This window comes from Boleophthalmus pectinirostris, unplaced genomic scaffold, assembly GCF_026225935.1.
Source record: "Boleophthalmus pectinirostris isolate CB_2022bp ecotype Guang Dong unplaced genomic scaffold, ASM2622593v1 HiC_scaffold_19, whole genome shotgun sequence".
Lineage (NCBI taxonomy): Eukaryota > Metazoa > Chordata > Actinopteri > Gobiiformes > Gobiidae > Boleophthalmus > Boleophthalmus pectinirostris.
The window spans coordinates 40,768,933-40,781,405 of NW_026571140.1; the positions used below are offsets into that span (position 1 = coordinate 40,768,933).

The 12,473-nt window shown below is 38.6% G+C and overlaps 1 protein-coding gene across 1 annotated transcript in view; it reads right to left on the reverse strand.

The window, feature by feature from the left end:
- LOC110168199 (intermembrane lipid transfer protein VPS13C) overlaps positions 1-12,473 on the reverse strand; it is a 183,368-nt gene that overhangs the window by 109,602 nt on the left and 61,293 nt on the right. The window contains 14 exon segments of the mRNA XM_055154670.1: positions 487-654; positions 743-846; positions 2,454-2,570; positions 2,646-2,796; positions 2,912-2,971; positions 4,876-4,952; positions 5,268-5,421; positions 5,657-5,754; positions 6,075-6,147; positions 7,167-7,299; positions 7,378-7,495; positions 8,930-9,056; positions 10,495-10,631; positions 11,920-12,034. Of these exon segments, the coding sequence (XP_055010645.1) occupies positions 487-654; positions 743-846; positions 2,454-2,570; positions 2,646-2,796; positions 2,912-2,971; positions 4,876-4,952; positions 5,268-5,421; positions 5,657-5,754; positions 6,075-6,147; positions 7,167-7,299; positions 7,378-7,495; positions 8,930-9,056; positions 10,495-10,631; positions 11,920-12,034 (1,632 nt within the window).

Below are 12,473 nucleotides of genomic sequence, written 5' to 3' on the forward strand. Positions count from 1 at the left end.
TCGTGACAAGGCGACCCAAAAAAATTAATATCTCTTGCGACCCAGACTTTGGGAAACACTGCTCTAGAGCCTTAACCTGCAGATAGAGACACATACAAGTTTGTCTCAGTATGTGGACGGGCCATGCCTCAGTGCCTCATGTGAAAGCTCAGAACCTCCAGAAAATCACTCACTGAGCTGTAGAGGCTGCACTAGCACTGACTCATGATTGGCTGCGGTTGCTGAGGTTTAGATAGTGACTGTTCAGATCAGAGAAAGTCCTTTTAGGATTTAACCAACTTGTTTTAATCGCTGAAACTGGCTCAAATTTGACTCGTAAGCGGAAAACAGACATAAAACATTTAATTTAGACAAACAACAAACATTTGAATAAAACAAAGCAAAATGGGCAAATAATATCTAACCAAAACATCAGAATTTTCATGTTAAACCATTATATAGAGTGTATTGTGTGTCTCTGTTTGAGTTTGTGTGAGAGAGTCTGACCAGCATGGACATGAGGAACTTGTGCAGGTAGATGATCTGGATGCAGCCCATTCGCAGCGTCACTTTCCCGTCCACTTTGCTCATGTCTCTGTAGCCTTCGCCTTTCGTCGCTTCGGGAAACAGGGACATCTTAAAACTGAACACCTCCTCTCCCATGATCGACACCGCCTGAAAAACACAGGTGAGAGAGAGAATGGGGTCAAAGAGAGCAGAGAACAAAACAGATCTGCGAAACACGGAGTCTAGAGTCTTGTACCTTTTTGTGGATGGTGTCGGGGCTGACGTCTGTGACCACGATGTCTCTGAGCCGAGCGAAGACCTCAGTCTCTTTTGGCTGCACCACCACCGAAGCATCGATACCTGAAACGCGCAACACCAGCTTTAGTTTCACACGGAGCTTTTCCAGACGCTCAAAGTCGCTCCACAATTTTCTGCATTATTCATTCACTTCACAGTCATTGGTGGTGAGTAATGAACATTTGTTACATTAGTCACAGCTGCCCCGGGACAGACTGACTGCCGAGCTCTCACCACCAACACACTCATGCACCACATTTATAGAAGGTGAGCAAAGTGTCTTGCCTTAGGACACAACAAAAGTATGCACTGGAGAAGAGGTTCTTAACCCTTTTGACCTCATGTCCCAACTTTTTCAGAACAGAGTATGCTGCGATCTGTGACATTTTAAATATATTACAGTCTCTATGATATATTCATACTATATAGGCTTCATGTTTTGTCTGGCGCCACCTAGTGTCTCCACTCAATTTCATTTCTCTCCAGCGACTAGGTCAGAAATCGGAATACACTAGACAGTTCGCAAAAAACCCTGGAAGTGCGAGTTCAGGTACCAGCCAATCAGCGAAGAGACAGACATTCAGTGTTGGGCAATAATTCCCAAGATCGAGGATTTAAATCCTGAACAAAAAGAATGTTTGGTGAATTTTATCAAGGGGAAAAGTTATTGTCCTTCTTCCTACAGGATTTGTGAAAAACTTAAAGGTTGTATGGAGGATTTTTTTTTAGTTTCAAATTGTCAGTGAAAGATTAAAACACCGTTACAGAGACGCAGCAGCTTTGTAATTATGATGACCAAAAAAAAAAAGAACGAAAATCTATCAACTGTGGACGTGTTGAGGCCAGATAAACATCAGCCAATAGAAAACGAGGCTCCCTCATTTTCTATTGGCTGTTAGGTTGTCAATCAAACTCCCTAGTGTAACTGACTCGCATTTCGCACAAAGTTTGTCGCGACGGCGGACGAGAATCTACGACCGGTTCGCCGCAAAAGAAAGTCCGTTTTTGAGGTCGCTGAAAGAAGAAGAGAAGAGGAAAAGGAGCAAAGCCAAACTGAGGTGATTCTTGGAGATCTCGTCCAGCGATGGTGCGACCGAAGCAGACGAAGCGTCTAAAAACTGACGCGTCGGTCGCTGAATTACTTCTAGACAGGAAACTTCAACAGTAATTCTCAATGCGCACAAGGACTGTCGCTGTATTTCTCTTCCCTTAAAAAAATCCTCTATACAACCTTTAATAAACCAGTTAGCCCTGTTAGCGGCGCATTACATACGTCATGATCAAATAGCAGCGATTGGTTAAATGATAAAAAGTACCCACCTACCGCTGCACGAATTCTAACACTGCGAGGTCAGACAGTTTCTACTAAGTGAATCAGGCTATGTCAGGGGTTCTGCAGAAGAAAAGCTATAATCTGGCATGTTTACATTTGTCTAAATGTACAAATTTTCATTAAAAAAATTTAAATAGATATAACATATTTTGGCATAGGATAAGATAATGTTTCCTCGTGAGCGTATTGCTGCTTCCCTCTGGCTCCCATCACATTATAACACGTCTCACTGTGTCAGGGAGGCAGACCAGACTGACAGCTGAGTATAATGTAAACTGCCTTTAATAAAGAGACTACAGACTGTTATAAGACACTACAGACTACAGACTGTTCTTACCTTGGACTCTGATGTCTGCGATGCTCTTGCTGTCATCACACACCACCACATGGAAACAGCCCAACATCGCAAACAGCTTAAAACTGTAGATATCTGCATCTTTGGCCCCTTTGGACACTGTGTAAAACCAAAAACAGGTCAGTGGTGATATTTCTCTACAGCGTTTACAGTGCAGCTCTCTTTGGTGCTCACCAGTCTTTCCCTGTGTTGTCTTCTCCACCTGCTTCTTGGCGTCTCTCTCCGCTGAAGCCCTGAGCTTTGGGGGTGTGGCACTGTGCATGAAGTTCACTGTGGACAGAAGAGCTTTGGTGTGGAGCAGGAAGTCCAGAGCCGAGAACTCCACCTGGAATAAAGAGGAGGAGATGTGAACAAAACAAAACAATGGACAACAAAACAAAACAACAAAAATATGGATTTGTGGAGTAAAAGTTAAGAAAACATGTCATCCAAAAACTCACCTTTAGAGTTTGTTCTGTGTTTGCAAACTGAGTCTGGAAGCTGGGGCCACAGGGGTCGGCCTAGAATGAAAATGTTTCAAAAGTTTAAATAAAAAACATGTTTCCCATAAGTGGCCATACCGGCTTTTCACAGCCTGATCTCGTCAGATCTCAGAAGTTAAACAGGACAGGGCCTGGTCAGTATTTGGATAGGAGACCACTAAGAAAACCAGGTGCCACAGGGGTGCGTTAGTGTAAAAACTGCTGTTGTGCCCTTAGGCAAGGACCTGTATGAATGTGGTTTGTGTGAGTGTTGGTGCTGGTTGGAGGAGCTGATGGCGTTGATTGGCAGCCTCTCTTCTGTCTGTCCCAGGGCAGCTGTAACTACAATAGTATCTTAAATAAAAACAGAAAAATGCTCTGTAAAGAGTCTTTGAGTGTATATAAATCTGATGTATTAATATTATTATTATATGTCATAAAACACGTGGCCAATATTACTCAGTCTCACTTTTTTCACTAATGAGTTCACGACACACGGGGTAACTAACTGCATGGGGTAACTAACTGATTCATCAGCCGGCTTCACTTCGCAGAAACCGTCTGACCTCACAGCGTTAGGATTCATTCACATGACGGTAGGTGGGTAGTTTTTTTAATTTAACCAATCGCTGCTATTTGGTCGTGACGTATGTAATGCTCCGGAAAGCTCAGTGGTGTCCAAGTAATTGCCGGCACAACAGCAAACAAAGCAGAGAGTGAAAATCCTCGATCTCGTGAATCGTTGCAAACACAGAATGTCTGTCTTCGTCTACATCCATCTCGAGGCTTTGTTTACTGTTGTGCTGTTCCACAAAAGGGACCCAGACAGACGTGAAGAGTTTGACGTCATGACTTCACAGCTCTTTGCTGATTGGCCGGTGTGCGGTCTACAACTTCTGGGCTTCTTGTAAACCGTCTAGTGTATTCTGATTCCTGATCTAGTCACTGGAAAGAAATGAAATTGAGCGGAGGCACTAGATGATGTCAGCCTGGCTATGGGGTAACTGCCTTTTGACTATTTTTTTTATTTTATTATTTATTTTTTATTTATTTATTTATTTCGGTCACAGGTATATTTTGACATTAATTCATAAACAGTCATATTTAACATATACAGACCGAAAAGGTGCAGGCTGAAGCTTAAGTTTATTATGCCTTTACCCTTTATTCCTTTGTCAGAGCTTCATCTTGACACCAGTTCATCTTCATCAGTTCATCTTCATAAATACAGCAGGAAGAAACAAGCTAATCAGTAACAGAACAACAAAGTTCTACAGCACAAACTAAGTCTCATATTTCATGTATCTGTCCAGAGTTAAACATTTAAACTTCTTTATGAAGTGAAAGAAAGTGGTGCACAATTTTAGGTTTTCTGTACAGTTGTTCCAGAGCTCCACCCCTTTAACAGATATACAAAATTTCATAATGTTTGTTCTTCTTTTTTTCTTTTTAATAAACATGGTCGTGCCTCTGAGCTCGTATCGGCTCTTTCGGATTTTGAACATGTTCTGTAACGATTTCGACAGGAGATTGTTGTTTACTTTGAACATGATTTTAAGAGTGTAAAGGTAAAGACTAAATCATAAAATTTCAGCGTTTGAAGGTTTATAAATAATGCATTGGTTGGTTCGTTATAAGTTGATAATGTGATTGCTCTTATTGCCTTTTTTTGTAGGGTAAAGATTGGCTTTGTATTCGTTTCGTATTATATGTATTGCCCCAAATCTCAATACCGTAGGTTATGTAGGGCATTACCAGCGAGTTATATATAATAAAAAGACTGTTTTTATCTAGGGTATATCTATATTTATATATAATTGCGACTAGAATAAATAAAAGTAACAGAACGTGTAAATGTGTAGATTTTTGGCAGCGACGATGTACCAAAACAAAAAATAAATCAAAAAGAAATATAAACCTAGGCTTGTGTAGTTTGTATTTACCCTGGTGTACTCCACTTTGAGCAGAGTGCAGCCGTGTTGCTCTGACGACCTCATGAGGTGCAGAGGACTTCTGCCAGCTGGACAAATGAGGGAAAAGGAAGAAATATAGAAGCTGAAATCACCGGGCTCAGAAATAATTACTACGTGCTCTTAAATTCTGTTATTATTGCCCATCTGGATCCATCTGTTCTCAATAATTATCGCTTTATAACTTTCATTACAGATTTTTTTCAGTTGGCCTAACGTTAACCCAATGGATTCTGAACACGAAACTTAACACTTAACACAAAAGTAAAGTCTTTTTCACTTTCTCTGTTTGTCTGTTTGTCTAAGGATGATTTGCACACTTTTACAAACACGGTGGAGTATCATGTATCAGTATCCGCAGTTACCGGGCACGTCGCAGTAGTCGAGCGTGATCTTGTTTAGATACGCGGTGGCGCTGAGGTCGTAGCTGCGTTTTCGTCCCTCTGCTCCGAGCTGACACACGCTCAGTAACAGCACCGGCCTCTCCTGGTCCACCTGCTGCGTCAGCTCCAGTAACACCTGAAGAACACGACAAATATACATGTATACAGTGTGAGGTTTTATTGACAAAATGTTATAAAAACACTTGATTAAAAGGCCTTTATTACGCTATTTTCTGATCTATGTTCCGATGTTGTTTCCTAATCAAAGGTAGACACAAATCCAGGTCTGTTTTTGAGGAGGTAACAACATTATAACAGGACTTAAAGCTCACAAGAGTCGATTTTGATTGAATTTAATGAAAAACACAAACCTCTTTGACTTCGAACTTGAACTGCACTTCTGTGAGCTCCTCCGGGACGTGCTGATGATCCTCGTCTTGAGATTTCTCACTGACGTCCTCCTCTGAGTCTGTCACAAAAACACAGAGGAGAGAAACGGCGTAAATAAGGCTAAATACAAAAGTCCTCATAATAAAGAATGAAACACACTCAAGGTGTTTTTGATGAAACGGCACCGTTACAGCGAACACTGGGCAGTCGTTTGTTTTTTTGTTTGTTTATTGCCATTAATCACATTCTTTTTACACCACTGAGTCTACTTTGTCTCCTAAATAGCTCACAATTTTCTTTTTAGGCCAGAATGGTTAAATAAATTCACCCAGTGTTGAAAAATCCTGTACTTTAAATGTTATACAAATATAAAAATTGTGAAACTAGTATAAGACCAACCTGTTTCTATGTTTGGGAGAATGGCACTCTGAAGATTCAAAGCTCTGGGTCTGGACTCAACCAAGGACAGGACCTGGTAAAAAAAAAAAAAAAAAAAAAGTTTCATTCTGTTTAATTCAAACCTGACATTATTAAGTGTATATTAGATTAAATGTATTTGAATTTGAAGTTATTTATTTGGAGGATAAGCCCCTTGAGATGTCTCGCCATCTCGTTTTCAAGGGGCTCCTCATAAATACAACAACAAAAGACAGAGCACAGTAGGAGACATAACTTCAAATAAGCATAAAAACAACAAAATCAACACAACCACGAACACAAACTCACTCACACTTGACTGTTTGACACATAATTAAACAAGTTTGAGAAAAAAAAAACTAAAACAAAGAACAGTTCAAAGATAATCACAACAACATGAACAATGAAAATTCAACAAATGATCAAAAACAATGACATGGGTTCTGTAAATATTGAACCAGAACATTTTTAAATGAAGGGACAGAAGTTAATGCACGAATCGATGAAGGAAGATTGTTCCGATCAGAAGGAGCTTTATATTTAAATGAGTGTTTTCCTATTTGTTTAGTTAAATATATAACAGTAAAGATATCCAAATCTCACGATACGATATCATCACGGTATGAATCTCACGGTACGATATTTATTGCAATATTGAGGGAAAGCTCATGATTAGGGATGTAACGATATCCAAATCTCTCAGTACGATATTTTCACGATATACATCTCACGGTACGATATTTATTACGATATTTTGTGGAGGCTACAAACAAAACTGAATTATGTTACTTTTTCCTCTTAAAATGCCTGACAAGACTTAATCCAAAAAATTAAGACTTAAAAGTGTTAGAACTGTTATTTCTTCTTGTCGTCTGCACTGAAATGGAGCAAAGGATCATGGTCTATGTAGTTTTCTGTCTTTTTTTAGCTGTTGCTGCACCATAACTCTTCATTTAAGCAAAGAGACTTGTAATTCGATATATTGTGACGGTTCACGATATTTTTGTGAGAACTTTGACGATACGATATCATGATATTTCTGTTATTGTTACATCCTTAGTGACAGATGTTTACCTTGTCTGTGGGCGTGGAGGGAGCAGAGCCCATGTTTGGCAGGGGGATGTTGTCCACGAGCTCAAACAGACTCTGGATCTTTTGGTCTGAGATCTTCACATGAAGCAGAGGAAGCTCTCCTGAGACTTTGAACCTGAAATACAAGGTTAAATGTTTAAATATAAGCCACGTGTTGAATTAAAGGTTGAACTCCTGAGTGTTTTGAGTGTACTTGGGCATGCGGGCGTCGTTGTCCACCATGCTCTTGGCCAGCTGCAGATTAAAGTCCATGGGCCGAAGGACGTGCTGCACGGAGGAGCTCTGCTGACGCGCCGCTCTCCACGCATCTCCTGACACACAGGAAAGGAAAAAATATCAGTACAAGCTTTCACTGGACTCGTATTTTTGTAAGAAAAAAATTATTATATTTATGTAGTCAAATAAAAGCTAATGAAGTTAAATATGAGGGAAGAATCCAGCTGCAAATAAATCAATGAGAACCATAATAGGCTCTGATTTTAGACTTAGATCCACAAGGGAAATTACTTGGACATGCCGTATTTTTCAAACTATAAGCCGCACTTTTTTTCATGGTTTGGGTGTTTCCTGCGACTTATATATACATTTTTTTTACACTGACAGCCGACAGAGGGGGCTCTAGACTTGTGGGTCAGTATCTGCTGCTCCTGTTTTTCCTGTATCACTGTCACTTCACCCTTTACTGCGCATGTCTCTTGCAGAAAAAGGCTCTGTCCTGCTGCAAGAAGTGAAATATTCAGCCAAAAACGGTAATTGAATAGCAGAAAGAAAGTTTGGAGTGAGCGAGAAATTTGTGAGGGACTGGGGAAAATCTGGGATGGAGAACACAGCTTCAAGGTAACTGGGCACCATGAAACTTTCCTGAAGTCACTGGATGGATGGACAAAGCCTGGACTTCAGTGACACCAAAACCATCCTGTCGGGATTCAGAAAGGCCCGAATAATTCTAACTGGAACTGATGCTGAGTCTGACGACAGCGACACAGAAGAGGAAGCGGCGCTCTGTTTACCTGCAGACGTCGAGGCCAAGTTGATCAGAAGTGACACCGAGGATGAAGAATTGAATGGATTTAGTGATTTGGAGTGAGATGGAGAGTTTGTTAAACTTGTTTTGTTCTGTTGTTTATGTTATAGTTTATCTGAAGAACTGTTCATATGTGACGTTAACAGCCTGTTGTTCTCTCTTCTGTTGTTTTTACTACAACTTGACTTTTATGATGAAATGTCGGTTCCTGGTCTCTGATTTTATAAAATAAATTTCCGCCAGAAAGTGTAACTTATAGTCCGGTGCGACTTGCCGATATCATACATATCTCAATACAGTGAGCTTTTGATTCAATACAATATATGTCAGATCGATTTGATACGGTTCAATAAAGAATAAAAGCTAAATCATGGCTGTCATTCAAAAAGTCTTTGTTAAACCACTTCTTGTGCAATGTGAATCTGAAATACGACCATTTGAATCATTAAAACTGTGAAAATGTCAAATGTGTGGCAAAAACAAGTTTCTTTTCACTGAACAAGCACAATATTGATACTGTAACATCACATTAAAATATATGATATATCGATATATCGATATTTCAGCACACCCCTACATATCACGATAACAATATAAATAACACAGAACAAAAACATAAATGGTAATAATAAACTCTGGTGTATGAATGTATAAATAACCAGGTCTGGTTCTGAGCAAAACACGACTGAACCTAAAGTAAATATTAAAGTTAAAGACTGACCGGACTTGCTGTAGAGCACTTGGACTTTCCTGAGTTGGACGCTGAACCTCTCGTAGGCTCGGTCCATGATCTCCTCCAGAGACGAGGAGGGGGCGGGGCTAAGGACGCTCTGCTCCACACTGTTCAACTGCAAAGAACCAAAAAGACGAGTTAATGAGTGAGGCCTGTTGTAAAACTAAAAAGCTTCTGTTGTCCAAGAATAATAAAGCACTGGACTTTTATAAACACTTTACAATTTGGCTCTGTCTCAGGGAATCCATGTGTGGAGACGATAAAACTATTCACTATAGTTGGTATTTTAAAGTTACTGTTACTGCTTTGCCTGAAATGTTCCACAGTATGGCATTAAACATATCTAGTGCTAATTATAAAAGCAGGAGACACAACCAGGATGAGTTAAAGTCAGCTCAGCATGAGTATACATCTTTTTAAGGCATTTTTGAGCAATAAAAACACCTTTAATTGAATCAGTGCAGGATATATTAGTTTAATGCAACATTGTGGGACATTCCAGGCAAAATAATAACATCACCATGGTGACAGGAGATGACAGACCCTCTCCAGAAAAGTTACTTCACAGTGCATCTTTAAAATAACAACAAAAGTGAATAGTTTTCTGCGCTCCTCACATGGATTCTCTGAGACTGACTCTACACCATCTTCATACACAGTCAGTGTTGGGGAGTAACAGATTACATGTACCAGAGTTACATCATCAGAGTACAATTTATGAGTAACTGTATTCAGTTACAGTTACTGTTTCAGTGAGTGGTAATTGGATTACAGTTACTTTGTTAAAATAAATGGATTACATGGTCGTATTTTCCTGTTTTCACATTTTGGGCTATTCCCCTTTCATTTTTTTTATTAATGAATTTTTTGTTTGTTTGGTAATTCCACTCATTTCCGGAAACTAAACCAGGTCTAAACCAGGTTTAAAAGCAGGTCTAAACTAGGTCTAAACCAGGACTAAACCAGACTAAAGCAGGACTAAAGCAGGACTAAAGCAGGACTAAACCAGGAATAAACCAGGAATAAACCAGAACTAAAACCAGGTCACAACCAGGTCCAAACCAGGTCTAAAGCAGGTCTAAACTAGGCCTAAACCAGGACTAAAACCAGGTCTAAACCAGGTCTAAACCAGGACTAAAACCAGATCTAAACCAGGACTAAACCATGTTTCAAACAGGATTGAACAGGACTAAACCATGCTGCACGGACCGTGTCTCCTCATCTTCTATCAATAATATTTTTAATACTTTTAACAGACAAAACATCTTATGTGAAGATGTCCTGGTTTTTGCTTCTCTACAGCAAATCAAGTAATCTGAATACTTTGGATTACTTGATTTGCTGTAGAGAAGCAAAAAGTAATTTAATGGATTCTGTTACAAACTACATTTTGGGGTGTGTAATCTGTAATCTGTAGGGGATTACATTTTAAAAGGAAACTTCCCAACACTGTACACAAACAGGGAAGGTGGGTGAAGTGTTTTGCCCAAGGACACAAAAACAGAACACAATGACCAAATCTGCGTCATCTTATAGAATTCCTGGACACAAACCTTTAAGCTTCCAAAGTCCACGATGATGAGGTCTGATGTTTTGCTGTAGAAACCTGATTTTGGCAGCAGTAAATATGAAGGTTTCAGATCGATCTTCAAATCCAAAACTTTCCTGGTCTCAATGATGTGAGATAAACCTACAAGAGAGAAAAACAACAATAATAATTACCGTAAAGTTGTAAAATAAATAAATATTTCTATCTGAACCTTATGTTTTTTCAATTTTGAACTGAATTTTTAAACTAAGGAAAAGGCTTCATACATTATACATATTTTTCAATTCTACAATTAGAATAAAATCACTTTTTTAGACAACAGAATGTAATTTTCAACACAAAATATATATATTTTTTTCTTTAATATTGTTTTTACATTATGTGTTTTTTCTCTAGCATTGATACAGATCCAGACTATGCTAAAATTACTCAGGAAAAGTCTAATTTTGTACCATTTTTATGCATTTTTGTGTACCATTTTTAAGTATTGGTACCTATTTCAAATGAGTATCTAGTTTCTATACTTTAATTCTATACTTTTCAGTTTTATTCAGTGGACGGTAACAAAGTACAAAGGTAAAAGTACAATATTTAAGTAAAAATTGTAGGTATCTGTACCTTATTCAAATACATTTTACAGTAGATACTTTGTACTTTTACTGCATTGCATTTGAGGCAGGTCTGTATTTTCTCGTCCACTACATTTTAGATCTGGACTGAAAAGTAAAAAGTACTTTTTAATGGTTTAAGACCTGGTTTTCTTTTTTTAGTACATTTTATTTGAGTTTTTGTCCCAACTTTGAGCAGCACAATACATAAAAACTGCTAGAAGTGTCAAAAATAAGAAGTCAAATTCCAAATTCCAGCCAAATTCTTGTATCAAAATCACCACATTTTGTCTTTAAATTGTTCTAAAAATCTCTTGAAAATACTTTTACTTTCTAATCTTAAAGTACATTTTAAACAGATGCTTTAACACTTTTACTTAAGTAGATTTTTTCATGTGATCCTTTTACTTTTTACTTGAGTAACTTCTTGTCCTTGCATCTGTACTTTTACTTTTAGGTGTTGTTGTTTTGTCTGGAATGTTCCACAGTTTGGCATTAAACCTTTCTATCTTCATGGAGACTAAACCGGACCAAGTTACAGGTCAGATCAGTGGAGAGGCGACCCCGCTCACAGTCAGAATGTTTGTTTTTCTGGGTATTTTTGAGCTTTAAAACCACCTGTAATTGAATAAATGTAAAGTAGAGTCACACTGTGGAATATTTCAGGCAGAGCAATGGCATCTCCATGGAGACAAGCAGGTGATGGACTCCCAACCAAAAAGTTACACAGAGCAGCTTTAAAGTAACAACACTGTATACTTCATCCACTTCTGGTTTTAGTCACTTTTGCAAACCCACATTTTCCCAAAGATTCGACAAACCTGATGCAGTTTTCTCTTTGATTTCCTCCAGTTTGGACAAAGTGGCAGAAGTCAGCACCTCCAGATCCACGCCTTTTCCAGTCTTAAAGAAGTCCACCATACTGTTCACTGTGAGCTGTAGGACAAGAAATATAAACAGTATAAAAAAAACAGTATCTTAAAGTACAGTATCTTTATTTTTTCTATTTTCTGATCTATATTGTCGTTTCCTCGTCACAAACAGACCTGGAGTTGTGTTTTGTTTCATTCACACATGTTTAACAACCAAACCCTGCAGATTTAGGCTTTAGAGTTCTTCTCTCAAACCGAAAACACTCTATTAAACCTTGTGATGTCATGTGGTAATACAGAAAGTGCTCCACTGTGTTTTTAAAGTCCACGCAGCTTCACTTCACTTCACAATTTGGATCACTTCAGCCCTGGAATTGCCGATCTCTAAACAACTAAAGGTAAAAGGAGCTGTTAACGTGAAAACTAGAGCTAACAGACTAATAATAAATGCAGAGTTCCCACTCGTTTTTCACTGACAAAATTTCAAAACTTTTCCATGACTT